Below are 25745 nucleotides of genomic sequence, written 5' to 3'. Positions count from 1 at the left end.
TAGTGGGTGAAAAATGAAAATTCAAAAAGGAAACTAGATTGATTGTGGATGTTACTAATGTGATTTTCATTTTTTTTTATCAGATTTCAACTTATTAATTCACTTCCAAATTTGTCTTACTCTATGTATGACCTATAAGTTCAAACTTTGTACATAATTAATTTCTTCACAGCCATCTGTGTTTGTAAGCAATATAAAGACATAGACAATTAGAATGGGTCATCAAGTACATGTTGTGACTAAGAAACTAGAAACCAAAGTTGACCAAGTCAACTACACAGTTCAAGTTGACCAACCAAATCATCTACACAGTTCAATACATAAGCTTAAGAAACCTAGCTAGCAGCTTCCTCTGCATAGGAATTGGACACAACACCTGTCAAATAATAATAATAATAATTAGTAGGAATTTAGCCATTGCTCCTTGTTTCAGGCTTAGCTCTTTCAGCAATTGATATGGTGAGGTTTTGTTAGTGGCTTAGTGAATTCCTTTAAGTCTTGCTCTTGGCCAATTCATGGTTTCATGCGTTTAAACTTTCATCGCCATTTTGTTAACTAATCCGTCGCAGATCTGAGCTCCATTTAAGGAAGGGTCTGCCGCTGACTAATGAGTTGCTACATGCACAAGGCGGGATTCGAACTCTTGACACTTCTTAAGCGGACGAGTGAGCTAACCACTCAACCAACTCAAGTTGGTTAACTTTCATCTGCATTTTTAATAGAGGATTTTGATCATTCTTATTGTAAGCAGATTTCAATATTATTAGACTCTTTCTTTTTCCCTTTTATTGTCTTAGTTTTTATTCCATGCACTAAATTATGTATAATCATGTATGTTCCTACTTTTACATATAGATGGAAGGTGGGAATCCTGATGATGTTTTAATCAAGATTAATGCAATGTTGGAGGAAGCACAACCTCTTCTTACTGATGAATGCTGCATCTATAGGGTGCCCGATGAAATCCGCAAGTTCAAAAAAGATGCATACACTCCAAAGGTTGTTTCAATTGGTCCTTTTCACCATGGGAATCCAAAGTTGCTAAAGATGGAGGACCAGAAAAGATTATATTGCAGACAATTCATTGAAAGATCAGAGACAAAGAACTTGAAAAGTTTTGTGAGTTGCGTGCAAGAGCTCGAGCCAGAGGTTCGTCGTTGTTACTCAGATGACATCAAACTTAGCATTGAGAAACATATCAGGGTGATATTGGTGGATTGCTGCTTCATATTAGAGCTTTTATGCAGGTACCACCATAGGGATGCCATTCTTCTGCCACCAAGGTTAGGGAATTTTATGCACTATGATTTGTTGTTGCTTGAGAATCAAGTCCCTTTCTTTGTTCTTGCGAAGCTTCACAATCTAGCTTTCCCTTCTACTTTAAATAGTAGAGGCCAGAACAACTATCCTTCATTATTATGGCTCACTCTTCATTATATCATTCCTAATTATATCATTTCTAGTGATAAGGTTGGGTTATCCTTATCCAATGTTAGCACAATAGCTCATTTCACAGATCTATCAAGAAAGCTTCTATTAATATCCTCTCACTTATTCCAACCATCAGTCTCTGGATGCTCAAGAACTGCAGAGGTAACACATCTTTATAGTGCATCTAAGTTGAAGGAAGCTGGAGTGAATTTTGAAGTAAACAAAAATAGTCCATGCTTACTAGACTTGCAACTTTCTGGTCATACTTTGAGAATCCCGTTCATTAGAGTCGACGACAGTACTGAAATTGTTTTGAGAAATTTGTTAGCGTTCGAGCAATGCCACTGTGTTAATGAATCCTATCTCACTGACTATATTACTGTCTTTGACTACCTAATCAACACAGACAAAGATGTAGATTTACTGATTAAGAAAGGAATAATTGATAACTGGTTAAGTGATAGCAATGCAGTGGCTGAAATGTTCAATGGTCTTGGAGTCAACATTATGCAGACAGATTTTAATGTGAAATATTCAAGCATTTTTCAAGATTTGAATGCTTTCTGTGCTCACCCTTGGAATAGAAAAGTAGCAACTTTGAGGCGCGACTACTGCAACACTCCATGGAAGACGGTAGCTTCCATTGCTGGAATTTTTCTACTTATTCTCACCATCATTCAGACAGTATTCTCCATCCTCCAAGTAGTACATTAGTACAGGATTAATGTTTGTGTTGTGTAGATTGGATTGGATGATTATATGTTCAAAGTTCGCTTAATGTGATGGGGTATTTTAGTGAATACACATGTTATTGTTTTTAGTATGTGTGTGGTTGTGTGAGATAAATATGTATGTAATATTTGTTAAATAATAGTCATGAACTATGATACTATTTATATAAAGAATTGAATAGAATGAATATATTAACAAGTTAATGTGCTAAATTGTTCTAACTAGAGCTTCTATGTTTGAACCTTTTTTTGAGTCATAACAAAAAACCACAATTACCATACAAAATTGTTCCAAATGGAGTTAACTTAAGCAAGTAATGATGCTCAATAAGCTACTAATTGCAAAGAGAACTGAACAATTTTTATTGATGAGAAGAAATATCTGAGTTATTGAGCTCACTGTCATTATAAAAAATATTTAGAAGACATATTCTTTGAATTTGTCAATCTGGTGGTCAACTCTTACCTATTGTACAAAATGTCTATACTAATCTAAGTCAATCTTCTATACAAGAGTTAAGGCTATTCAAGCTGAGAAGTGATCTGTTGGAAGACATATTCGCTGCAAGGAATAGTGAGACCACCCATGGGATGATCATATCCAAACTCTTCCTGAGCTTGACTCAACAAGTCTTGAAATGATGGTTGGTTCAGATATGATATGGGAATTACAAATCGCTTCTGTTTCTCTCCAACATACACTGCAAGATACCCCTTTGGGACTTCCAAGGATCTTGAAGATGCTTGGTTAGCAGAGAAGGACGCCCTTCGAATACCAGGTAAACGGAAACCCATCTTTAGTGTTGTTCTACAAGGAGAATAAGGCAAAACTCTCAAATCTAAGAAGAATGTGTCTAAATTCTAAACGTTGATGCTTGAAGGTGGCAATGGGTTGTGCTGTTTTTGAAGGCAAGAGGAAGTGTATTTATAGATTTTAACATTACTTGGATAATTATTTCTAGGATGAGGACATAGTGATGAGAAATCACATGGTGCTGTCTTAGAGATTTCTATCAAGCATTAAGCATTTGTATAAGAATGCATACCCTACCATCTCAAGCAACGGCTCATAGAACAGCCACTTGTAATCAAATGAGATAAGCTCAATTAATCTATTACCAGACATGACATGAGTTACACCTAATGTGTTTTCATGTGTTGTACCATTGATAATCCATTATTAGACATGCTTTAGACATCTTACAAATTTTTCTTAGATTGAAAACTTATGTCCATACATTTGCCTACTAGTAATACCAGAGTACCAAATTATGAAATTTGTTAACCATAAGCAGGACTTGATTGATAGCTCTGAAAGTGACCTTATCCAAAAGCTACAAACAAGATTTTATGGATTATAGATTTGATATCAACGTTCAAGATCAAGTACATACAGCTATTAGCTAATAGACCACTGAACTGAAATGTTTGGGCATGTCTTGTACGTGAGAAACAGGCCATTACATTAGTTAAACAATAATAAGATTTTCAACATTCAACAGTACTAATTTGTTTCATTTTCAAGCAAGTGACTGTGTTGGCAAATCTTCCATATTGTGGGCCATTTACTGCTAAATCGTAGTAGTTTTCCAAAAAGACTCTCCAAGACAACAACATGTGAAGGTTCATGAGTCCTTTTCTTTCACTAGATCCCATTAAACAGTTCATTCATTAAGCATTTAATTCCTTAGAGAAGGGTATCCACAGAAGCAACCTATTGATCTATATATACCAATACTCAACTTTGCATTCTCAAACACACAAACATCAGACTTGAAACACAACTTTCTCATACAAGTTACTTGAGATCATTCTGCAGTACTCTGTGTGGAATATCAAAGAAGAAACAATGGGATTTCGTTTACCTGGTATTAGAAAAGCTACAAAGGAAGCTTCAAAGGGTGAAGTGCCAAAGGGGTATCTTGCAGTGTATGTTGGAGAAAAGATGAAGAGATTCATTGTTCCAATATCATATTTGAACCAACCATCATTTCAAGACTTGCTGAGTAAAGCAGAAGAAGAATTTGGTTATGTTCATCCAATGGGTGGCCTCACATTTTCTTGCACAGAAGACATGTTCTTAGACATCGTATCCGTTCTGGCTTGATCATTATCAGAAAATTGAGGCTGACATAACATAGACTAGTTCAAATCAAACAATTTTGTAGATCAGTTTAAATCAAACAATTTTGTCAAGTACAATTGTAAGCTGAGTAGATAGGAATTAGGAGGGAGAGTTTGTTTTCACTTTGCTTTCATGTAAAAGTGGAACATGTTAATTAGTCTCATTCATTGATGCAAAATCTTCGCATATATTGCACACTCACCATGTTCCTGTTATGCTTACTTGCCATTCCCCTCTTTTTAATTATTTTGAAGTCTCTTTAATTGAAAGAAAACATAGTTAAGAGAAATGTAATTAACAGCACCAATAACGATTAGCAATAAAAAATTATTAAAAAATGATCAAAATATAATCAATATAAAATAAGAGATCTATTTTCTAGAATAAAAAAGGTTGTGGAGTCAAAATTATAAAAAAAAAAATCATCTAAAAAAAATCAGTTAATATGTCAAAATAAATTGTAATGCCCTTTTTCTCCTTCAATTTATGTGTATATAAATATTAATATTATTATCGTTATAAGAACAAACAATGAAATCAAATCATATCCTTCATAGGGTCTAGGGATAGAGACAGCAAATGGGAAATCACATGGTATTTGTCTTCAAGGATTACTTGACATTTTAGATATGAATCCAACATTTTTTCCCACCCTCGGAAATAGAGTTTACAAATTACATCCCATATGCTAATAACTAAATTTAAAATATTAGAATTCAGGCCACCATAATTGACACCTTCAGAAAGAGACTTTACAAGGAATAAGTTAATAATTATGTAGCCAAAGTAATGCCTAATTTCTATCTTCCAGACTGGCTCAAAACATATCATTGGTTCTCTACTCTCTGGTGCAATACTTCTTGGATCTATTGATCATGAAATGAAGTTGATTGCTCTTAAATAAGGGACTCATTTTGTGACAATCACTAGTAATTTGAAGTCATGAAATATTTTCCTAAAACTAGCCAACAATTCCATCAATTATTAAAACAGTTTTAAAAAGAGAAAATAAAATAAAATCAGTATTGTAGAGTGGAGTGGTTATATATATTTATTTCATCATCCACACGCAAAAGTATGAATGAGCCTTGCAAAAAATACAGAATGAGAAATCAGAATGAGAAAAACATGGAACAGTAGATCAACAGTAGGTGTCATGGAATTCATATATCAATTCAACTAGGTATCCTTTAAAAATGGTACAATATTCAGCCTTTTATTACATTAATTTAAAAAAATTAAAACAAACACATTAAAATAGATTTCTTGTTTTCTTTTTTTAAATTTAAATACAAATCTACAAAAACCGGATTAACTAAAATTCAAATTCAAAATTTAAATTTAAAGCTTATAAATCCTAACAAATCTCAAATATTTCAAATCAGATTTTCATCACTAGTAAAATCTTCCTTCGTAAATATTCAGAACTGCAACGTTTACCCCTCTTCATATGTGACCGTTTTCGTCTTCTCCCGCGTTGCATACCTCCTCTGCGAGGATCTTCTCCTTCGGCGAACGCGCTCCTCCTCGCGACGTGCACCTCCCTCGCGACGCGCACACACCTCCTCCATCGATGGACTCCTCCCCATCCCTGGTGTCCTCCCTCGCACCACGCACAACCGCCTCCTCCTCTTCCTGTGCTTCTCCTGTCTCCTCTTCTACATCGCACTTTTTCTCTGTCTCTGGCAAAATTTTAAAAAAATTTGGTTGAGTTCATTCATGGAGATATGTTATCCCTTTCTTTTCATTCTTTTCATTTAATAAAAGGTTATATTTTTTCAATTTTTGTATAATATTAAATATGTCTATGTTTTATTTTTTTAAATGTGTTTGTGATTTTAACTCATATATTTGATTTGGAAGTTGTAATATTAACTTAATTTATATGTGTCAATACTTAATTTTGGATGTGTTTATGTTGCTTATTATGTTCTTATGTATATATATAGAATTTTTTACGTGAGTTTTGGATGTGTTGATAAAATATTGAAAGTGCATTCTTATAATATTAGATGTGTTTACATTGTTTACTATGTTCTTATGTACATATATAAGTTTTTTTACATGAGTTTTGGATGTGTTGATAAAATATTTAGAGTACATTCTTATAATTTTGGATGTGTATTTGAGTTTAACTTTTTCTGTGTTCAATATGTAATTTAGAACTACAATAACAATAATTTAGATGTGTTAATACATAATTTTAAATGTGTTTATGTTGTTTATTTAATTTTAGATGTGTTTTTGACATGAGTTTTAAATGTTTTAAATAAAAAAAATAATTGAAGTGAGTTTAATTAATTTTGAAAACTTCACTGATTTTTTTAAAAGAGAGAGAGAGTGTGAACGAGAGAGAGGGAGAAAATAAAGGAAATACTTTATTATAATGATAAGAACTTAGAGATTTTTTAGTTGATAAAGTTTAAAATAATAGTGGTTTCTTAAAAATAGGAAATATAATTAATTAAAAAATTAAAATAATAAAATATTAGATTTAAAGGCTGACTAAAGGCTGATTTATGTTGTACAAGTAGCATTTTCCTTCATATATATACAGCACTCATCATTCATATCTGGAAATTTTGGGTCATAATTAAAAACCAAAATTAAGAAGAGAAAATCTACACTATGTTATTATAGATAACATGCATTAATGACATTCGCAATGGCTATTTCTATAAAAGTGAGTTAGTGTTATTCAAGGGGATAATTAGACCTTGATGCTGTCATTGCTATTGTGCACCTGCCTAGGTTGGGAAGGCACAACATGCATAGTTGTGATCAGGCCCCCCAAAACCTTAACCTCATACTATTTCTTTTTTCAATGGGAAAAGAGAGAAAAAGGGGGGATAGGAAACATACTTGCTCTTTGGAATTTATCAAAGTGGATAAATTGGATTTTACTTAAATCAAATAAAATGATGAAGAAGCTACTAATTGCAGAGAGATGTGAACATTTTTTATGATAAAAAGAAATATCTGATTAATTGAATTTGTTGTTATTACACAAAAAACAGAAGACAATTTCTTTGAATTTGTCATTCTGATGGTTAACTCTATACTATTGTGCAAAATCTGTACACTAATCTAAGTCAGCCTCCCACATAATGAGATTTATAGGCTATTCAAGCGAGAAGTGATTTGTCGGAAAGCATCTTCACTGCAAGGAATTGTGAGACCACCCAAGGGATGATCATATCCAAACTCTTCCTCGGCTTGACTCAACAAGTCTTGGAATGATGGTTGGTTCAAATATGATACAGGGATCAGAAAACGCATCTGCTTCTCTCCAACATACACTGCAAGATACCCCTTTGGAGCTTCCAAGGATTTTGAAGATGATTGGCTAGCAGAGAAGGAAGCCCTTCGAATAGCAGGTAAACGGAAACCCATCTTTTGTGTTGGTCTAAAAGAAGGAGAACAAGGCAAAGCTCTAAAATCTGAGAAGAATGTGTCTAAATGTTTATGCTTGAGGATGGCAATGGTTTATGCTGTTTTTGAAGGCAAGAGGAAGTGTATTTATAGACTTTAACTTTCCTTGATAATTATTTCTAGGATGAAAGATTGTTGAAAGGATGAGGACATACAGATGAGAAATCACATGGTGCTGTCTTAGAGATTTCTATCAAGGATTAAGCAGTTGTGTAAGAGTGCACACCACACCTTCTAAAGGAATGGCCCAAACAATAGCCACCTTCTACTAGACATGCTTTAGACATCTCATATATTTTCCTTAGATTGAAAACTTTATATCCATACATCTGCCAACTAATAATACCAGAGTAACAAATTATGAAATTTGAAAACCCCAAGCAGGATGTGATTGATAGCTCTGAAACATGGTAGTTAATAATTGAGCCAACATTGATACATTATCACGGGGATGTGTGAATGTGCATCAAGCTCAAAGCAACATCAAGTGAAGAATAGATAAAGTTTGGTATGTAGATGAGAAGCAGGCTAGGTTCTCAACAATCAATAGTTCATACCTCTTTCATTTTCAAGGATTGATTATGTTGGCAAATCTTCAATAATGTGGGCCATTTGCTCCTGAATCATTAGTAGTTCTTCATAAAGACCTCCAAGAGACAGCACCATGTGAAGGTTCATGAGTCCTTGTCTTTCTAGACGCCATTCAATTCCATACAGAAGGGTATCCACACAAGCATCCTTTTGATCTATATATACCAATACTCATCTTTGCATTCTCAAACAAAAAACATCAGACTTGAAACACTTTTTTCATATACAAGCTACTTGAGATCATTCTATAGTTGTGTGAGTGGAGCAACAACAAAGAAACAATGGGATTTCGCTTACCTAGAATTAGAAAATCTACACAAGCAGCTTCAAAGGGTGGAGAAGTCTCAAAGGGGCATCTTGCAGTTTATGTTGGAGAAAAGATGAAGAGATTCATAGTTCCAATATCATATTTGAACCAACCATCATTTCAAGACTTGCTGAATAAGGCGGAAGAAGAATTTGGTTATGTTCATCCAATGGGTGGCCTCACAATTCCTTGCACAGAAGATGTGTTCTTAGATATCATATCATTTTTTGCTTGAATCACTCATTCATCAGAAAAAAGAGGCTGACATAGCATAGATTAGCTCAACTCAAACAATTTTGTAGTATCATAATACATTGAGTGTATATCTTGTTTTTCCCTTTGCCTTCTCGCAAAAGTGGAACATCATAATTATTGTGACTGATTAATGCATAAAAATTTTGTTATAACTTCATTGTATTTTTCTTCACTAAGTTTTCTTTTCTCATCCTTTCACCCTTATATGCATCTTGACATGTTATCTTTTTTAACCTTTTTAGGTAAAAGAAAATATAATCTAGGTGAAACGCAAGTAACACACTAATAACTCTCAACAATAAAAAAATTTAGAAATTATCAAAATATAATCATTATAAACTAAGAAATATAATTTTTAGAATTAGAATAAAAAGTAGAAGAGTCAAAGTTAAAGAAATTTACACCTCATGAAAATCAATCGATATGTAAAAATAAATTATAATGATAGTTTTTTCCAATTGTGTATGTAAATATTATCTTATACATATATAAAAAAAATTTTAAAAAAATCAAATCACATCCTTGATGGGGTGTATTGATAGACAACAGCAAATGGGATATCACATGGTTTTGCCTTCAAGGATTAGTTGACACTTTAGATTTCATGCCAAATAGTTGGCACCTTCAGAAAGTGACTTTACAACCAATAAGTGATGCGTGAGCATCTTTTCTATCTTTTTCTAGTGAATTTGCCTTCGAATTGTTAAGTTTAATCAAGATTTAAATACCTTTTAGCCACTATGAATGCTACTTTGAGTTGTGTGCAATTCTGTTTATTTCAGGTAGCACTCGGATGGATTTGACGGAGTTTTTATAGAAGAAGAGAAGAAAGTGAATGATGTTGTCAACCATGACCTCCTGGCACTCCAACGAGAATAACTTGAACTATAGAGGTCCAATTGACGTGATTCTAGTGGCATTGGAAAGCTAACTTTCAGAGCTTTCCAATGATGTAAAATAGTATATACTTCTTCTCCAACATATTCGGCCATACTGGCGCCTAACTTGGCTATTCTCAAGTTAGGCACCAAGACAAAAGAGATGCGTCCAAGCTTGTTGCCACAGTGGCGCCTAACTTTGGATTTTTCAAGTTAGGCGCCAGCTTAATGATTCACAATGGTCCCCATGTCTCAATTGAAGCTACACGAAGAAGTTTATTTAATTTTGATTAAAAATTTAATTTATTTATAAATAGGAGAATATATTATTTAGTTTTAGAAAATATATTTTACATTAATTAGGATTATATATAAAAATGAAAAAGAATCAACCCTTCGAGCTCTTCTCTCTTCTCTTACCTTATTCCGTACTTTACAGTTCTTCAGAATCCTTGTTTTCTCTCTGAACCATGAGCAACTAAACCTCCATTGTTAATATTAGGAGTTCTTTTTATTCTATGATGGATTAATACTATTACTTTTCTATTTTAATTCATGTATTGATTTCAAATTCAAGAATTGTTTTCATTCTTCATCTTTTGAATTTGGGTGGAACGGAAGTATGATTCTTATTCTAATTGAGTTCTTGTAAACCTTAGAAAAGCAATTTAACTGAACAACGGTTTGAAAATAAATTCTCCTAAATCACTAGTTATCTGGACTTAACGGGATGCGTGACATATAATCCTCTTATATTTGGATAATTAGGGTTTCTGTGGCACATAAACTAATTTTGAACTTAACCCTCTAATTGGAATCAAGTGACCAAAGAATTAGCGGTTGATGAAGGTTAGAGGAGACTAAAAAGGTCTAAGGAATTAGGGTTTAGTCACTTATAATTTGCCATGAATTGAATCTTATATGATTAAAATAGTTGGTAAGAAAAGTTAATTCTAAAAATAAATATCTTTGAAACCTTAACTGTTTTCTCATATATATTTCACAATCCGTTTACTACTTGCTTTCTGATCTTCTGAATTTACTGTTTAACGCAATGGAGACCCAAACACTCTTTTCTGCTTGTTTAACTAAGTAAATCACTCAATTATTGTTGCTTAGTCCATTAATCCTCGTGGGATCAACCCTCATTCACTTGAAGTACTATTTGGTACGACCCGGTGCACTTTCCGGTTAGTTTGTGTGTTATAAATTCTACACCAAGTTTTTGGTACCTTCTAACCAAATAGAATTCTAAACCAAGATTAATCAGATGGGTACTGCTCCTTCAGAAGTTTGATATTGAGATCAAGGACAGAAAGAGGTCAGAAAATCAAAGTGGCTGACCACCTTTTCAGAATTGAACCTGAAGAAGGAATGCAATCACCCACAGCTGTGACTGAGACATTCCCAGATGAGCAACTTTTTGTCATTCAATAGGCTTCATAGTTTGCAGATATTGCAAATTACAAAGTCATGAGGTTCATTCCCAAGGAGTACAGTAAACAACAAATTAAGAAGCTGCTGACTGATGCAAAGTACTACTTTTGGGAGGATTCTTATCTTTTTAAAAGATGCTCAGATGGTATAATCCAGAAGTGTGTCTCAGATGAGGAGATACAGCAGATTCTTTGGCATTGTTATGGCTCTGATTATGGAGGCCACTTTGGTGGTGAAAGGACAACTACAAAGGTCCTTTAGAGCAGTTTTTACTAACCGACTCTCTTCTAAGACTCAAGAGCATTTGTGAAGAACTGTGACAAATGTCAAAGAGCTAAAAATCTTCCTGCCAACCATGAGATGCCACAGCAGGGGATTCTTGAGATTGAGTTATTTAATGTGTGGGGTATTGATTTCATGGGACCTTTTCCACCCTCATACTCCAACTCTTATATCTTAGTGGCTGTTGATTATGTGCCCAAGTGAGTGAAAGTTGTAGCTTTACCCATCAATGATGCCAAAGTTGTGATGAGCTTTCTCCAGAGATATATTTTCAGTTGGTTTGGTGTCCCAAGGACACTCATTAGTGATGGAGAAAGCCACTTCTGCAACAGACAGCTGGACTCACTTCTGCAGAGATATGGAGTCCGTCATAAAGTGACAACCCCTTATCACCCTCAGACAAGTGAACAGGTAGAGGTCTCTAATAGAGAACTCAAGAGGATTCTAGAGAAGACCGTCAGTATCTCAAGAAAGGATTGGTCTAGGAAGCTTGATGATGGTCTCTGGGCATACCGGACAGCATACAAGACTCCTATTGGCATGTCCCCTTATCAGTTGGTCTATGGTAAAGCCTGTCACTTGCCAGTTGAGTTCGAGCATAGAGCATACTGGGCGATAAAGTTTCTGAACTTTGATGTCCAAGCTGTAGGAATAAAGCGGATGCTTCAGCTGAATGAGCTTGATGAATTCAGATACTCTGCCTATGAGAATGTCAAGCTCTATAAGGAGAGAACCAAGATATGGCATGACAAGAAGATTGTCATCAGAGTCTTTGAGTCAGGTCAGAGAGTGCTCTTATTCAATTCAAGACTCAAACTCTTTCTTGGGAAGCTGAAATCCCGGTGGTCAGGACCGTTTGTGGTAACTAGAGCATCGCTGTATGATCATGTGGAAATTCAGGAAGAGAATTCTGACAGAAGATTTACAGTAAATGACCAGAGATTGAAGCACTATCTTGGAGGCGAGATTGATCGCCAAAGGTCCACTTATCTGCTGGATTAACAGAGTTGACGGTAAAGAAGTGCTTGTCGGGAGGCAACTCGAAGTTTTCGTATCCTTAAGTTTGAATTTTACCTTGATTTTTTTATTTTTGTTTCATTAGTTTTGTTTGAGTTTCTATTATTTTTCCTTTGTTTTATGTGTATGTTGATCATGCAGAATGATTAGAACAGAAACAAGTACATGAAGACAGAATTTCAAACATCCTAAAAAAGCTGAATGCGGAAGTTAGGCGCCACATGCAAAGCAAAATTGAAGGAAGCTGCTGGAGGGGTGGCGCCTAACTTCACTTTTGTGAAATTAGGCACCAGTCATGCGTGCAAAATTGGAGTCTTTATTGGAGGCTTGGCGCCTAACTTCACCTCCTTTAAGTTAGACGCCACATGAAGTATCTTGGAGGATTATCCACAGGTCTGCATAGTGAAGTTAGGCACAAAAAAAATAAAAATTAGAGGGTGGCGCCTAACTCAAGAGAATTTGTTCCTTTCTGTACACACAGCACCTAACTACAAGTTTCTCAAGTTAGGCACCAGCATGGGTTCAAGAACAAAGTTAGGCGCTGTGTTCTTTAAGCTAGGCGCCAAGGGAGACATCTCACTCCAAGTTAGGCGCTGTTACCCTCAAGTTAGGCGCCAGCTCTCATAAATTGCCTAATTCCTAACTGAATCACGTGAATCCTGCACCAAATCACTGTGATTCCATTCCCCAACCCTGCAGTTGCACATATTCACTTCCCCATTTTTTACTATCCCTCAAACCCCATCCCAACCCTTCCTTTTTCCTTCCCCGTCTACCCTCCCCTGACCAATATTCCTATCCCGTAACCCCAGCTGCGATACCCCTCCCTTCCAACCCTCTTCCACCTTGACCGAATCCCCTACCCATTCCCTGATCCCCTCCCTTTTTCCCTTTCCTATCTATTTCCAACCCTTCCTTTTTCCTTCCCCAGACCAACCCGTGAACCCTGCTCCTGCCTTGTTTCATTCCTTCCCAACAAAGCCCCTCACCAACACCCAAACCCACCCATGATCAAGCCATCCCCCCTCACCTATATAAAGACCCCCCTTCCATTCCATTATCACACAACAAATCCCTTCCCTTAACCCTCCACAATTCCCCTTCTAACCACAACAACACATTAGTCCTTCCCCAAGCTAACTACACCCAGCCACATCAACCCCCTGCCTATATAAATACGTCCCCTTTTCTATACACATAACCACCCCCCTTCTTTCATTACCCCACCTCTGTGCGCCCCTTTCCCTTTTTTTATTTTTTTATTTATTTATTAGTTTAACTCAAAAGAAAAAATTTAATTTAATTTTACTTCATTATTTTAGATTTCTTCATCTTTTCCTCTGTCTTACTCTTTGTAATTCTCTAATTTGTTCGAAGACGAGCAAAAATTTTAAGTTTAGTGTTATCGTTTTGCTTGTTATTTTTCTGCCCATTGTAATGGCACCAAAAACTATTAAGTCCTCAAGGAAGAGGAAAGGCAAAGAGCCAGCCACCAGTTCTTATAATGCACAGAGGTTCCGCTCCAAGCTCCATGAAAAACACTTTTATGAGAATACTTACAAGAAAGCTGTAACTCCGGAAGTGAGATTTGCGCTTCAACCGGATGAATATCCGGAAATTCAATTTCAGATTCAGAGGAGAGGATGGCAATTTATGTGCAACCCGCACACTGAAGTTGGACAATTAATGGTCCAAGAATTTTATGGCAATCTCTGGGTTGCTTACAAGGATGTTGACGGGATCAATGAAAAGAACTACCAAAGCTATGTGAGAGGAAAGGTCATTGATTTCAGTCCAAGAAGCATCCGACAGGTCCTCCATCTGCCACCTCCAGATCATATATCTGCTTGCTACAGTGAGAGGATGCATAGAAATCAGCAACTGGAACAAGTACTTGAAGAAATATGCATTCCGGGTTCTCAGTGGAGAACAGGTGCAGAGGGGAAGCCGAACCAACTAAAGAGCACTGATCTTCTCCCTATAGCTAGGGGATGGTTAGACTTCATCCGAAGGTCTATCATGCCAACTAGCAACCGGTCTGAATGCACTGTGGACCGGGCTGTCATGATTCACTGTATCATGAAAGGAGAAGTAGTGGAGGTAGAGGACATTATTCCAGAACAGATATATAACATTGCCTCCAATCCTCTAAAGAAGGCTAGGCTTGGTTTTCCACATCTGATTTATCGTCTGTGTGAAGCAGCAAAGGTAAAGATGGATAATGACTTCCCCATTCCTGTTGAGAGGCCAATTACTAAGAAGACCATGGAGCATCTTAGGGAACACCACAGGGTCCCCAGAAAAGATCAAGCTGAGGAGGAAGCTCAACAGGATCAACCTCCATTACCTCAAGGGCATTACTTCCCACCTCAGGAGTACTGGCAGCAGCTTATTTCCTCTATTGAACAGATGAGAATCACACAGGATAACCGTTGGCAGCAGTTCAATGCATCCATAGAGCAGATAAGGGTGACACAAGACAACCGCTGGGAGTATCTCACCTCCACCCTTGATCAGATGAGGGCTGTCCAGGACTCTCAGCGCCAGGAGATTTTCCAGCTGAGACAGTACTTTGGCCATCTGAAAGGACCATATGGACCACAGCCAGAGGAGAGAGATCCCCACCATGGAGACTGAGGTAGTTTAGTCCCTTTTCACTTCTTGTTTTATTCTGTTATTATTATGTATATTATGTTCCTATTTTCTGTTATTTTGTCTTAGTGTCTGCATAATCTTTAGTATTTCAATTCCTAGGTTCTTGTTTAATTTTGCTATTTTTAATTTTGTTATTTGCTTTTAGCTCTAAAAAGTTGTCTCATGTACCACTCATGAGCTTGAATCTAAAGAAAAAAAAGAAGTGATGTATTGCTTGAGAAATTGAGTTGTTATTAAAGAGTAGTCTTATTTACTTAAATATGATGGTATTATTTGTGATTCTGAATGCATGATATGAACAGTGCATATTTGAATTTGAATCAAAGGATGTTGATGCATGAGGAACAAGAATTTAAAGAACTATTATGAATTCTCTGAAGTAAACAAAAGCTTAATCCTTGAAGCAAAAGAAAATAAAGAAAAGCAAGGTTCAAGGCTCTGAGCATCAATAACTAGGGAGGTCAGACATGATTAAAAGTTCAAAGAGTTGTTTCCCTAGTCATATGTTTGTGGTGTAAATATGTCAAGTTATCCTTGAGAGAAAGCACTAAGAGTCGAGATCAAGTGCATTTAATAGAGTATGCCAAAGGTTTTGAGCACCATTGTCTAGGAGTAGCTGAAAGAAAAATCAGAACCAAAAGAGAGTTTTCCAGTTAAGTGCTTATGGTATTTTTGTGTCAAGTAAAGTTTGAGACAAAGCATTTAAAGTCACGGCTAAGTTCAAGGTGCAAAGAACCAAAGAAAAGAGAATGAAAAAATTTTACTGTGTTCAAGGATTAATCTAAGGTAAAAAGGCCAGAGAATTCATAATATTATCCGGACTCTAATTCCAAATGACAAAAAGGACAGTGACATTCCTCAGATTCAAACGATAGTGAGATGCCGAACCTATTCAAAATTGCAGTATATAAACTCCACTTTAAGAAGAGACAGGAGCTTAATCGAGTACTCACTTCTCGTGCAAATTCACATCCTAAATCTACATTAGTTTTGATTGCTTGAGGACAAGCAACAGTTCAAGTTTGGTGTTGTGATGCGTGAGCATCTTTTCTATCTTTTCCAAGTGAATTTGTATTCAAATTGTTAAGTTTAATTAAAATTTAAATGCCTTTTAGTCACTATGAATGCTACTTTGAGTTGTGTGCAATTCTATTTATTTCAGGTAGCATTCGGATGGATTTGACGGAATTTTTATAGAAGAGAAGAAAGTGAATGATGCTGTCAACCATGACCTCCTAGCACTCCAACGGAAATAACTTGAGTTACAGAGGTCCAATTGATGGGATTCTAGTGACATTAAAAAAACTAACTTTAAGAGCTTTCCAACGATGTATAATAGTATACACTTCTTCTCCAACATATTCGGCCATACTAGCGCCTGACTTGGCAATTCTCAAGTTAAGCACCAGAAGAAGAACAAAGCCTCACTTGCTTGCTGCCAGGGTGGCGCCTAACTTCAGAATTCTGAAGTTAGGTGCCAAGACAAAAGAGACGCATCTAAGCTTGCTGCCATAGTGGCGCCTAATTTGGGATTTTTCAAGTTAGGCGCCAGCTCAATGATTCACAATGGTCCCCACATCTCAATTGAAGCTGCACGAAGAAGTTTATTTAATTTTGATTAAGACTTTAATTTATTTATAAATAGAAAAAGATATTATTTAGTTTTAGAAAATATATTTTATATTAATTAGGATTAGATATAAAAAGGGAAAAGAATCACTTCTCTCTTCTCTTATCTCATTCCGCACTTTACAGTTTTTCAAAATCCTTCTTTTCTCTCTGAACCATGAGCAACTAAACATCTACTGTTAAAGTTAGAAACTCTGTTTATTCTATGGATTAATAATATTACTTTTCTATTTTAATTCATGTATTGATTTCAAATTCAAGAATTATTTTCATTCTTCATCTTATGAATTTGGGTGGAAAGGAAGTATGACCCTTATTCTAATTGAGTTCTTGTAAATCTTGAAAAAACAATTTACTTAAACAATAGCTTGAACACAAATTCTCTTAAATCACTAATTATTTGGACTTAACAAGATACGTGACATATAATCCTCTTATATTTGGATAATTATGGTTTCTGTGGCACATAAACTAATTTTGAACTTAACCCTCTAATTGGAATCAAGTGACCAAGGAATTGACAGTTGATGAAAGTTATAGGAGACTAAAAAGGTCTAAGAAATTAGGGTTTAGCGACATATAATTTGCCATGAATTGAATCTTACATGATTAAAATAGTTGGTAAGAAAAGTTAATCCGAAAAATAAATATCTCTAAAACTTTAACTGTTTTTTCATATATATTTCACAATCTGTTTACTGCTTACTTTTTTATCTTCTGAATTTACTGTTTAATACAATTGAGACTTAAACACTCTTTTCTGCTTGTCTAACTAAGTAAATCACTCAATTATTGTTGTTTAGTCCATCAATCCTCGTAAAATCGATATTCATTCACTTAAGGTACTACTTGGTACGAGCCGATACACTTGCCGGTTAGTTTGTGGGTTATAAATTCCGTAACAATAAGCTAAGAATCATGTGGATCAAAACATATCCCATCGGTTCTCTACTGGTGCAATACCTCTTGCAATGTGAACTATCGACCATGGAATACTTCTGATTGCTCTTAAATAATTCGTGGCAAGAGAAGACCACATTTTTTTACAATACCTTTCTGTTACCACTAGTTCTTGGAAGTCACAAAGTATGTTCCAGCAATTAAGCCAATCATTCCACTAATTATAAAAACCCTAAACCCAAATAAAAATTTAAGAAAAAAAAGAAGAAGAAAAAACTACTGTAGAGTGGATAGTTATATGGATTTGCAAAGGTCATGGAGGAGGTAAATTGAGTCATTACTAGCTTCACCACATAACTAAAGAAGTACTAAACAATACAGCAAGTATAGAGATTAGTTTGTTAACCAGGTTCATACATAAGTAATAACAACATGAAAATACACAATCATCCAAAAAACAATTTGAAATAAAAGGTCAAAAGAAATGTTGAGACTAGAGAGAATATAAAAGTGGCTCATAGATATGAAATTGCAATAATCTTTGTTAATAAATTTTATCTGTGTAGATACATCATTCTTCCTACTTCGTAGGAAAGAACAAGAAAGAAAGCAGATAATCTACAATGTTAGCCTATGATTTCTTTACAAAATTGAGTTGGATAATTGACCATCTATGTTGGATCCTCTCCTATGACTTATGCAACTGAGAAGTGATCTCAAGGAAGACATCTTCTTTGCAAGGTATTGTGAGCCCACCCATTGGGTGGTCAAATCCAAATTCTTGTTCAGCATGACTTAGTAAGTCTTGAATTGAAGGTTGACTCAAGAATGATATAGGAATCACAAATCGCTTCTTTTGATTTTCTCCTACATAAACTGCAAGGTGACCCTTTGGGACGTCATTGCGCCTTTGAAGACCAGGCAAACGGAAACCCATTGCGAAAGAACAATTTGGACAAACTTCTGTTGAAAGTATTGATGCTTAGACAATGCAGAGGAATTTACTTGTATGTGACTTCTTCAACCATGACTATCTATATATATAAAGCACTTTCAAGAACACTTTGAAATGCTGATAATTGAAGAAAAGCTATTTGAATGGGGTATACAAGGAGACATGGGCGTGAAGGATCACATGCCAGTGTCTAGGATGTGTTTCAATATAGATGAAGAACTGAATGACCAACACCTACTGCTTATCTGAACAGTCAGCTGGTTGGCATACATTTTGGTCCACAGATTTCAAACAATCACTCTGATAGAAGTGTATAGATATGTGTGTGTAGCATATCAATCTAATTAAAAAAAATATGTGAGATGTCTAAACCATGTCTACTAGCATTGAAGTGACTAAACAGCAATCAATGCATGAACAAGCATTAGGTTTCACCTATGAAAATGTCTTTAATCTTCAAATGGTGGGGTTTATGTTCTCCTATCCAACTTCCTAAAACTTGAAAGATACTTGCAAGACAATACCATGTGATCCCGTGTCTCTCATGTAGACCCCATGGTACCCTGATTGGAATAATTCATTAGGGAATTGGTTTACAGACTCTTATGAACTATATATATATAGTATTCTCTTGTGATCTCAAGCAACACAAGTCACTTGCATCCAGAAGTATTATAATTCAAATAATTTCATTCTCATACAAGTCCTTTCAGATCAATACATTTTTTTTGCGTGAAGAACAAAAAGCCAATGGGTTTCCGCATACCAGGTATTAGAAGGGCATCAATTAGTACAACTCAAGCAGCTTCAAAGGGGAGTGAAGTCCCAAGAGGCTATCTTGCAGTCTACATTGGAGATAAAATGAAGCGGTTCATAATTCCTATCTCATACTTGAACCAACCATTGTTTCAAGAATTATTAAGTCAGGCAGAAGAAGAATTTGGGTATGATCATCCAATTGGTGGTCTTAGAATTCCATGCCTTGAGGATGAGTTCCTAAAGCTCACCTCTCTCTGGAAGGAGTTGTAAATCATTTAGACAGAGATAGATTAGCTGAGGCAAATGTACAGAAGGCACTTTCTTTTTATTGTAAAGATTTTTCATTTAATCTCTTCTTTTTGTCATTCCTTTGGAATTGTAAAAATTTATTGCAATGAGAAAGTTATTATACAACAATGTTGGAACACTAGGCTTTCGTCCAATCTCTATGGTTTCTAATGTTTTCAAGCAGTATTAGTTGGAGATTTATCCTGAAAAGTCCAAGGCATTCATGCGCTCAGGCTCGCATGTATTGAAAATTAAGCGGGGGGCGGGGAGAGGGGACAAAGGCACTACAGTGATAAAGGAATTCAGGGGCAAAAACTTAGAAGAGAACATTTGACAAACATATAAGCTAAATTACTAACTCAAAAATAGTAATTTAAAAAATAACAATTTTTGAGAGAAGATCAACATCATACTTAGCTCCTTGGTATTATCATTTGAATGTAAGAGAAACTAAACTCCAAAAGAGCATAGAGCCAGAAGCCCACCACTTCCGTTGGGCACATGTAAAAATCATGAAACATTAACAATGATCAGAAGAATCAATATGGATGACAAACCAAAGAACTCACAAACTTAGTGAACTGGGTTAGAGGGTTGTTAAACATTCATTGAAGGGAAGCTCCAAAAGTTTCTGGTCTGCCACACAACTCACGTAAGAGGAAGGAAACGATAGGTCACCAACCAAGTTCAAAATTTTTATGTGAAGTTTGTGACTTCCTGCAGACTTAGTAAAGAACAAAGAAAATGGCTAAATATTTAATAGGCAATAAGGCAAATAAACATAGAACTCCTAGTTTTGCTATAACATGATTTTTTTTTTCTTTCAAAATTTTCCAATTAGGCCACTAAGCTCATTAGAATGAGAAAAATATGGAATCGTAGAGCACTGTAGTTAACCTTCACACCATGTAGCAACGAAATCTCATAAATACAGCCTTGATCATCGAATTTTGGGAATTCAAGGCATAGCTAAAACTATAGCTGAGAGTAAGAGAGAAAATCTATAGGTATGCATATAGTTATTGGCATCCGTTACTTCAATCACAAAAACAATTTTCTCACCGAGATATTTATCTTTCTCTCAGGTCTTAGGAAAAATTCTCTAGCTCTATATATGCTAGGATAAGGAATTTAGTTCTCGCCTTCAAAATTTATTCAAACAGTCAAATGTGGCGTTCTTAAAGCAAGTAGCTCTGCTCATATAAGCTCCTACTTGTTGGGAGAGCGAACATTTGTATTGACAAAGAAAGTAGTTGGGTAATTGAATTCATTATCAATTTTCATCATACAAAAAGGAATTTGTCATTCTGATATCAATACTAATCTATTGTACAAAAATGTATACTAATCTATGTCAGTCTCCTACAGTGTAAGTTTCCTCATCAATTCAAACGAGAAGTGATTTGCTGGAAGACATGTTCACTGCAAGGAATTGTGAGACCTCCCCTAGGATGATCATATCCAAACTCTTCCGCAGCTTGATTCAACAAGTCTTGGAATGAAGGTTGATTCAAGTATGAAATTGGGATGACATATCGCTTTTGTTCTTCTCCAACATACACTGCAAGATACCCCTTTGGGACTTCTACAGATTTTGAAGCCGCTTGGCTAGCAGAGAATGATGCCTTTCGGATAATAGGTAAATGGAAACCCATCTTTTGTGTAAATATGTGAGAAGAAAAACAATAGAAAGCTCTCAAGTTTAAGAAGAATGTGTTTGTGTTGATGCTCTGGAGTGCCAATGAGTTGTGTTGTTTTTGAAGGCAAGAGCAAGTGTATTTATAGATCTTAATATCCTTCAGAAAACTGTTTAAGAGATGAATGATTATTGAAGGGGGTTAAAGGATGGGAAGCATAAACACGAAAGATCACATGGTGATGTCTTAGAGACTTCTATCAAGAATTAAGCAGTAGCATAAGAGTGCATACCCCACCCTCTCAAAGAATGGCCAATAGAGCAGCCACTCAAATCAAAAGAGATAAGATCAACTGAAACCTTATATCTGTTCATGTCTAAATTGGTTTTCAACATCTTAGTAGACATGCTTAAGGCATGTGACATTTTTTTCAAATTAATAATGCAACTCAATACTAGCAAGTAGCTGCCAAGTGCTACCTAAGGGAAACAAGAGAACCTGTAGCATACTAGCATGATCACAAGCCAGTGTCACCTGAAATATTCATAGTGCTCAAAATCCTAATCCAACACTTGAAAAAAGCATATCCCCAATAAGCAGCAAACATATCAGAAACAGTAACAATATTATCTTACAATTATTTTTGAATTATTGCATTTTTTCCAACTCAATCCAGCAAAATTCCAATATCTGCATCTCTTAGTGGTTTGATTTAGGAATTCAGGGGCAGAAACTTAGAACACAGTTGACTGGCACAGAATTGAAGTCAGCAATTCAATACTAATAAATTTATTTTAAAAATTGAGGGGAAAATAAACATCATCCGCGGTTCGTCAAAAAAAAATTATAATTTGAACATGGTAAAAATCAAACTCGGGAAAAAGCACAGAGTAACTAGTTGTGTCAGTTCATAAGTAGTAGAATTGATGCAACACTATAAACAATGATCAGAGAATGGAAAAAGTGTACCACTTACCCAAGAGGTTGGGAAAGCTCCTTGAAGTCGAAGGGAAGTTCCAGAAGCTTCTATTGCGTTTCCCAGCTCAAAAGTTCATGGAAAGTTTGTAACTTTCTTCGGATCATGGGTTGGGTAGGTAAACTAAAATAAGGAGCTTCATAAGTTAGCAATGCATTTTTTAAAATGAGTCCGTATTTATTAAAATTTAATATAATTTTATATATTAATAAATATTTAAATTTATTTTTATATTTATATTGATTATCGTCTTTTAAAATTTTAAAAATTATTTTTAGTTTAATTTATCATATTATAATTTTTAAAAAGTAATTTTTGAAAAACTATTTTTAAAAAATTATTTTCAAAAAGTAAAAACCTGTGAAGATTAGAGAAATTGGTTCAATGTCTTATTTCTAAATTCTACAGCAAATAAATGCCTAAAAAGTTAACTAATCTATATATTCTTAATATATAAAAGTAGGTACATACGTTTACCCATATTATTTTTAAGTTATTTCTCTTTTTCTACTAACGTTATGTCAGCACCAACGTTTATTTGGCAAAATTTTAAAATTTATAACTAAAAAAACACAATAAAAACTAACAAATTAACTTTTTCCAAATCAATCCTTATTTCTAAAACAACAAAAACACAAATTAACATTTATCCCCAACAAAAAACTCTCAAAACCAAAGAACTTATTACCTTTCTCAAACCCTTACCCTCTTAGCACTTCTCCGTACTAAGATTTTATTTCCTCCATCCTCTTCCGGTCTCATCCTATTTCCTCCATCCTCTTCGGTCCTATGAGCCATTGTTTTTTCCTCAAAACAAATTGTACATCGCGATGTCTCTTCGGCGGAGCCGCATTGCATAAATTGCAGAAACCGGGGCAAACTCCATTCCTCCTCTTGCGGTTTTCCTGTCATAACTCGATTCTGGTCTCAGATCAACGTCACTATTGAGCGCCGTCAACGTAGGAAATTTGTCCCAGGTATCTTCCTAAAGATTTTCAACTTTGTCATTTACTCTTTTCATTGTTCAATATCATTTTCAATAGCCCTATTTATTTGTTATAAATAATAACATTTTAATTGTGAACTCATTGCAAGTAGCACAAGTTTATATATTTCTCTTTTGTAAACGGTTCTGTCCAACAGTCACAACCAAAATTAATGTGTATTTAAAATTATTGCTCCCTATATACTATCAATTGTAATATTTCATCATCAAATTATAAATTGTTATTTTACGTGTGGAGTACTTCTTCCACAATTTACATTTACATGTTCCACTTTTTCGAATTAGTGGTAATGACAAACCGAAAGAGTTAATACCCAAAATTGCTAGATGAAAATCAACCAATTACTATTTAGTAAAATGTTTTAAAAAAATTAAAACAAAAAACTCTTATCTATTATTATTCAATTGAAACATCAAGTACTAATTAAATGCAATAAACATACATTAAAAATGTCATAATAATAATAATTATAAAAAATTTCAGTTACAAATATTCAAATTCTACAACTTATACATAATAAGACTCTTACTACTCTTCATTTCTTAATCTCTTATACTAATTGTCAAAAACTCCTTAAATTTAATATAACATTTTTATATGTTTTTCATTCTCATTCATTTATTTTTTTCATTATTTACAAACAAAAAAACCGCAAGAAAAGACAAAGTGTAGCCATTAATACAAATCGAAAAATGAAAAAAAATGCAGTTTTGTATAACTCTAATATAAATAACCTATGTTTTTTTTAAAATAAATAAATTCAAAATCTATTTATAATATGTTCTCTAAAATATTTTTAATATAACATTTATTAAAATATACTATATAGTATAAATAATATACCTCTCCGCACATTGCGCGGATCTCAATCTAGTTAATATCTTAAAAGTAGTCATCAGTAAGATTAATTAATAAATTAAAAATTTATAAATTTACTATAAAAATAATTAAAATTTTAAATTTTTGAAATTCCAATAAAATCTTTCTATATTAAACATATTAAGAAATGTGTTTAGTGAAATTTTAATAAAAAATGGAGAAAAAAAAGTTGGTTACTTTTCTCTTCTGTCACAAGAAATTAAAACTCTGAACTGTATGAAGCACAAGTATTACCACATGACTTGTGAGACAAGTGTGATCTAAGAGAAACTTTTAGTTGCTTCATAAAGGATCTCATAATCTAGTGTTTGTGTCCATGTTTAGACTTAATAGTTTTAAGTTTAGTTTAGTGCTCAGATAAAAAAACTTTAGGAACATAATCTTAAATTTGTTCACAGACAAATCAGGTTTCTTATGTTTTTTTTTTTCTTTTGCAGCAAAGTAACTAAGCTCATATAATATCCTTCCTAAGTGCATGAAGAAGTGAAGTGAACAATGCTATAATAATAAACTCAAAAACTTGAGTAATTGAATTCATTCTCAATCTTGGATTATACAAAAATTAATTAAAAAACAGAAGGCATGCTCTTTGAACTTGCCATTCTAATGCTCTATACTAATCTATTGTATACAACATGTGTATGCTAATCTATGTCAGTCTTCTATGGTGTGAGATTCATTATCAATTCAAGCGAGATGTGATTTCTTGAAAGACATGTTCACTGCAAGGAATTGTGAGACCTCCCATGGGATGATCATATCCAAACTCTTCCTCAGCTTGACTCAACAGGTCTTGGAATGAAGGTTGGTTCAAATATGAAATGGGGATCATAAAACGCTTCTGGTTTTCTCCGACATACACTGCAAGATACCCCTTTGGGACTTCTACAGATTTTGAAGCTGCTTGCCTACCTGAGAACGATGATGTTCTTCGAGTAGCAGGTAAACGGAAACCCATTTTCAGTGTATAATATGTAAAAAGAAGAACAATGAAAAAAGTTCTCAAGTTTAAGAGAAGATTGCGTTTTAGTTTTGATGCTTAGAAGTGCCAATGAGTTTTTGTATTTATAGATCTTAAGGCTCTTTGTTGGAAAACTATTTCATGAATGAAAGGTTGTTGAAGTGGTTAAAGGATTGGGGTCCATACACATAAGAGTTCACATGAAAAAGTGGTTAAGAGTGAATGCTCTCAAACTTAGACCTTATATTTGTTCATATCTTAATTAGTATTCCATATTTTCCTAAACATGCTTTAGACATGTCACATTTTCTTCTTCATGTTGATAACAAATTCAATGCTGATATTAAATAGATAGCTGCCAAGTACTAACTAATATCTATATGCATGAAGCTTGTCTACCATTCAAATAACTACACAGCAATAAATGCATGAATCAACAACAAACATTAGTGTTCACCTATGCTAATCAATTGAAATAATCTGTTTCCCATTGTCTAAGAAGGTAGGGTATGTTCCCACATATAATTTCATGATCTTTCAAAAGGGACATATATGGCAATACCATGTGATCCCTTTCTTATGTAGTCCCTACCATAGCCCCATTAGAAACCAT

The 25745-nt window shown here is 34.6% G+C and overlaps 7 protein-coding genes across 9 annotated transcripts; 5 read left to right on the top strand and 2 right to left on the bottom strand.

Annotated features, from left to right (window-relative positions):
* Positions 1-341: 341 nt before the first annotated feature.
* On the top strand, positions 342-2436 carry LOC130967502 (UPF0481 protein At3g47200-like). Its single transcript, XM_057892390.1, has 3 exons — positions 342-459; positions 570-743; positions 856-2436. Exon 3 carries the CDS (start codon positions 856-858, stop codon positions 2143-2145), a length of 1290 nt encoding a protein of 429 aa, XP_057748373.1. The 5' UTR covers positions 342-459; positions 570-743; the 3' UTR covers positions 2146-2436.
* A 1497-nt stretch (positions 2437-3933) lies between these two features.
* On the top strand, positions 3934-4581 carry LOC130970833 (auxin-induced protein 15A-like). Its single transcript, XM_057897029.1, has one exon. The coding sequence runs from the start codon at positions 4012-4014 to the stop codon at positions 4267-4269; it is 258 nt and encodes an 85-aa protein (XP_057753012.1). The 5' UTR covers positions 3934-4011; the 3' UTR covers positions 4270-4581.
* A 2691-nt stretch (positions 4582-7272) lies between these two features.
* On the bottom strand, positions 7273-8019 carry LOC130968599 (auxin-induced protein X10A-like). Its single transcript, XM_057893952.1, has one exon. It carries the CDS (start codon positions 7678-7680, stop codon positions 7402-7404), a length of 279 nt encoding a protein of 92 aa, XP_057749935.1. The 5' UTR covers positions 7681-8019; the 3' UTR covers positions 7273-7401.
* Positions 8006-9563, top strand: LOC130968602 (auxin-induced protein 15A-like). The gene has a single exon (XM_057893954.1). It carries the CDS (start codon positions 8592-8594, stop codon positions 8850-8852), a length of 261 nt encoding a protein of 86 aa, XP_057749937.1. The 5' UTR covers positions 8006-8591; the 3' UTR covers positions 8853-9563.
* A 3527-nt stretch (positions 9564-13090) lies between these two features.
* LOC130968596 (uncharacterized) lies at positions 13091-17006 on the top strand. Of its 3 annotated transcripts, none has more exons than XM_057893949.1 (2): positions 13091-15124; positions 15468-17006. In XM_057893949.1, the coding sequence occupies exon 1, from the start codon at positions 13924-13926 to the stop codon at positions 15121-15123; it is 1200 nt and encodes a 399-aa protein (XP_057749932.1). In that variant the 5' UTR covers positions 13091-13923; the 3' UTR covers position 15124; positions 15468-17006. The 3 variants fall into 3 exon arrangements, with proteins under 3 accessions (XP_057749932.1, XP_057749931.1, XP_057749930.1); XM_057893948.1 differs by having other exon boundaries at positions 15444-17006; XM_057893947.1 differs by having other exon boundaries at positions 13095-15124; positions 16304-17006.
* Positions 17007-19268: 2262 nt separating this feature from the next.
* On the top strand, positions 19269-19805 carry LOC130968600 (auxin-induced protein X10A-like). Its single transcript, XM_057893953.1, has one exon. It carries the CDS (start codon positions 19376-19378, stop codon positions 19652-19654), a length of 279 nt encoding a protein of 92 aa, XP_057749936.1. The 5' UTR covers positions 19269-19375; the 3' UTR covers positions 19655-19805.
* Positions 19806-20405: 600 nt separating this feature from the next.
* LOC130968603 (uncharacterized) lies at positions 20406-25523 on the bottom strand. The gene is made up of 2 exons (XM_057893955.1): positions 24895-25523; positions 20406-21365 (listed from the first exon to the last, which is right to left on the bottom strand). Exons 1-2 carry the CDS (start codon positions 25127-25129, stop codon positions 21055-21057), a joined length of 546 nt encoding a protein of 181 aa, XP_057749938.1. The 5' UTR covers positions 25130-25523; the 3' UTR covers positions 20406-21054.
* Between the last annotated feature and the right edge of the window lie 222 nt (positions 25524-25745).

The sequence above is a fragment of the Arachis stenosperma genome, chromosome 3 (genome assembly GCF_014773155.1).
Source record: "Arachis stenosperma cultivar V10309 chromosome 3, arast.V10309.gnm1.PFL2, whole genome shotgun sequence".
Classification (NCBI taxonomy): domain Eukaryota; kingdom Viridiplantae; phylum Streptophyta; class Magnoliopsida; order Fabales; family Fabaceae; genus Arachis; species Arachis stenosperma.
Note: the sequence above shows the minus strand (reverse complement) of the source record. Positions and strands in the feature narration are given on the sequence as shown.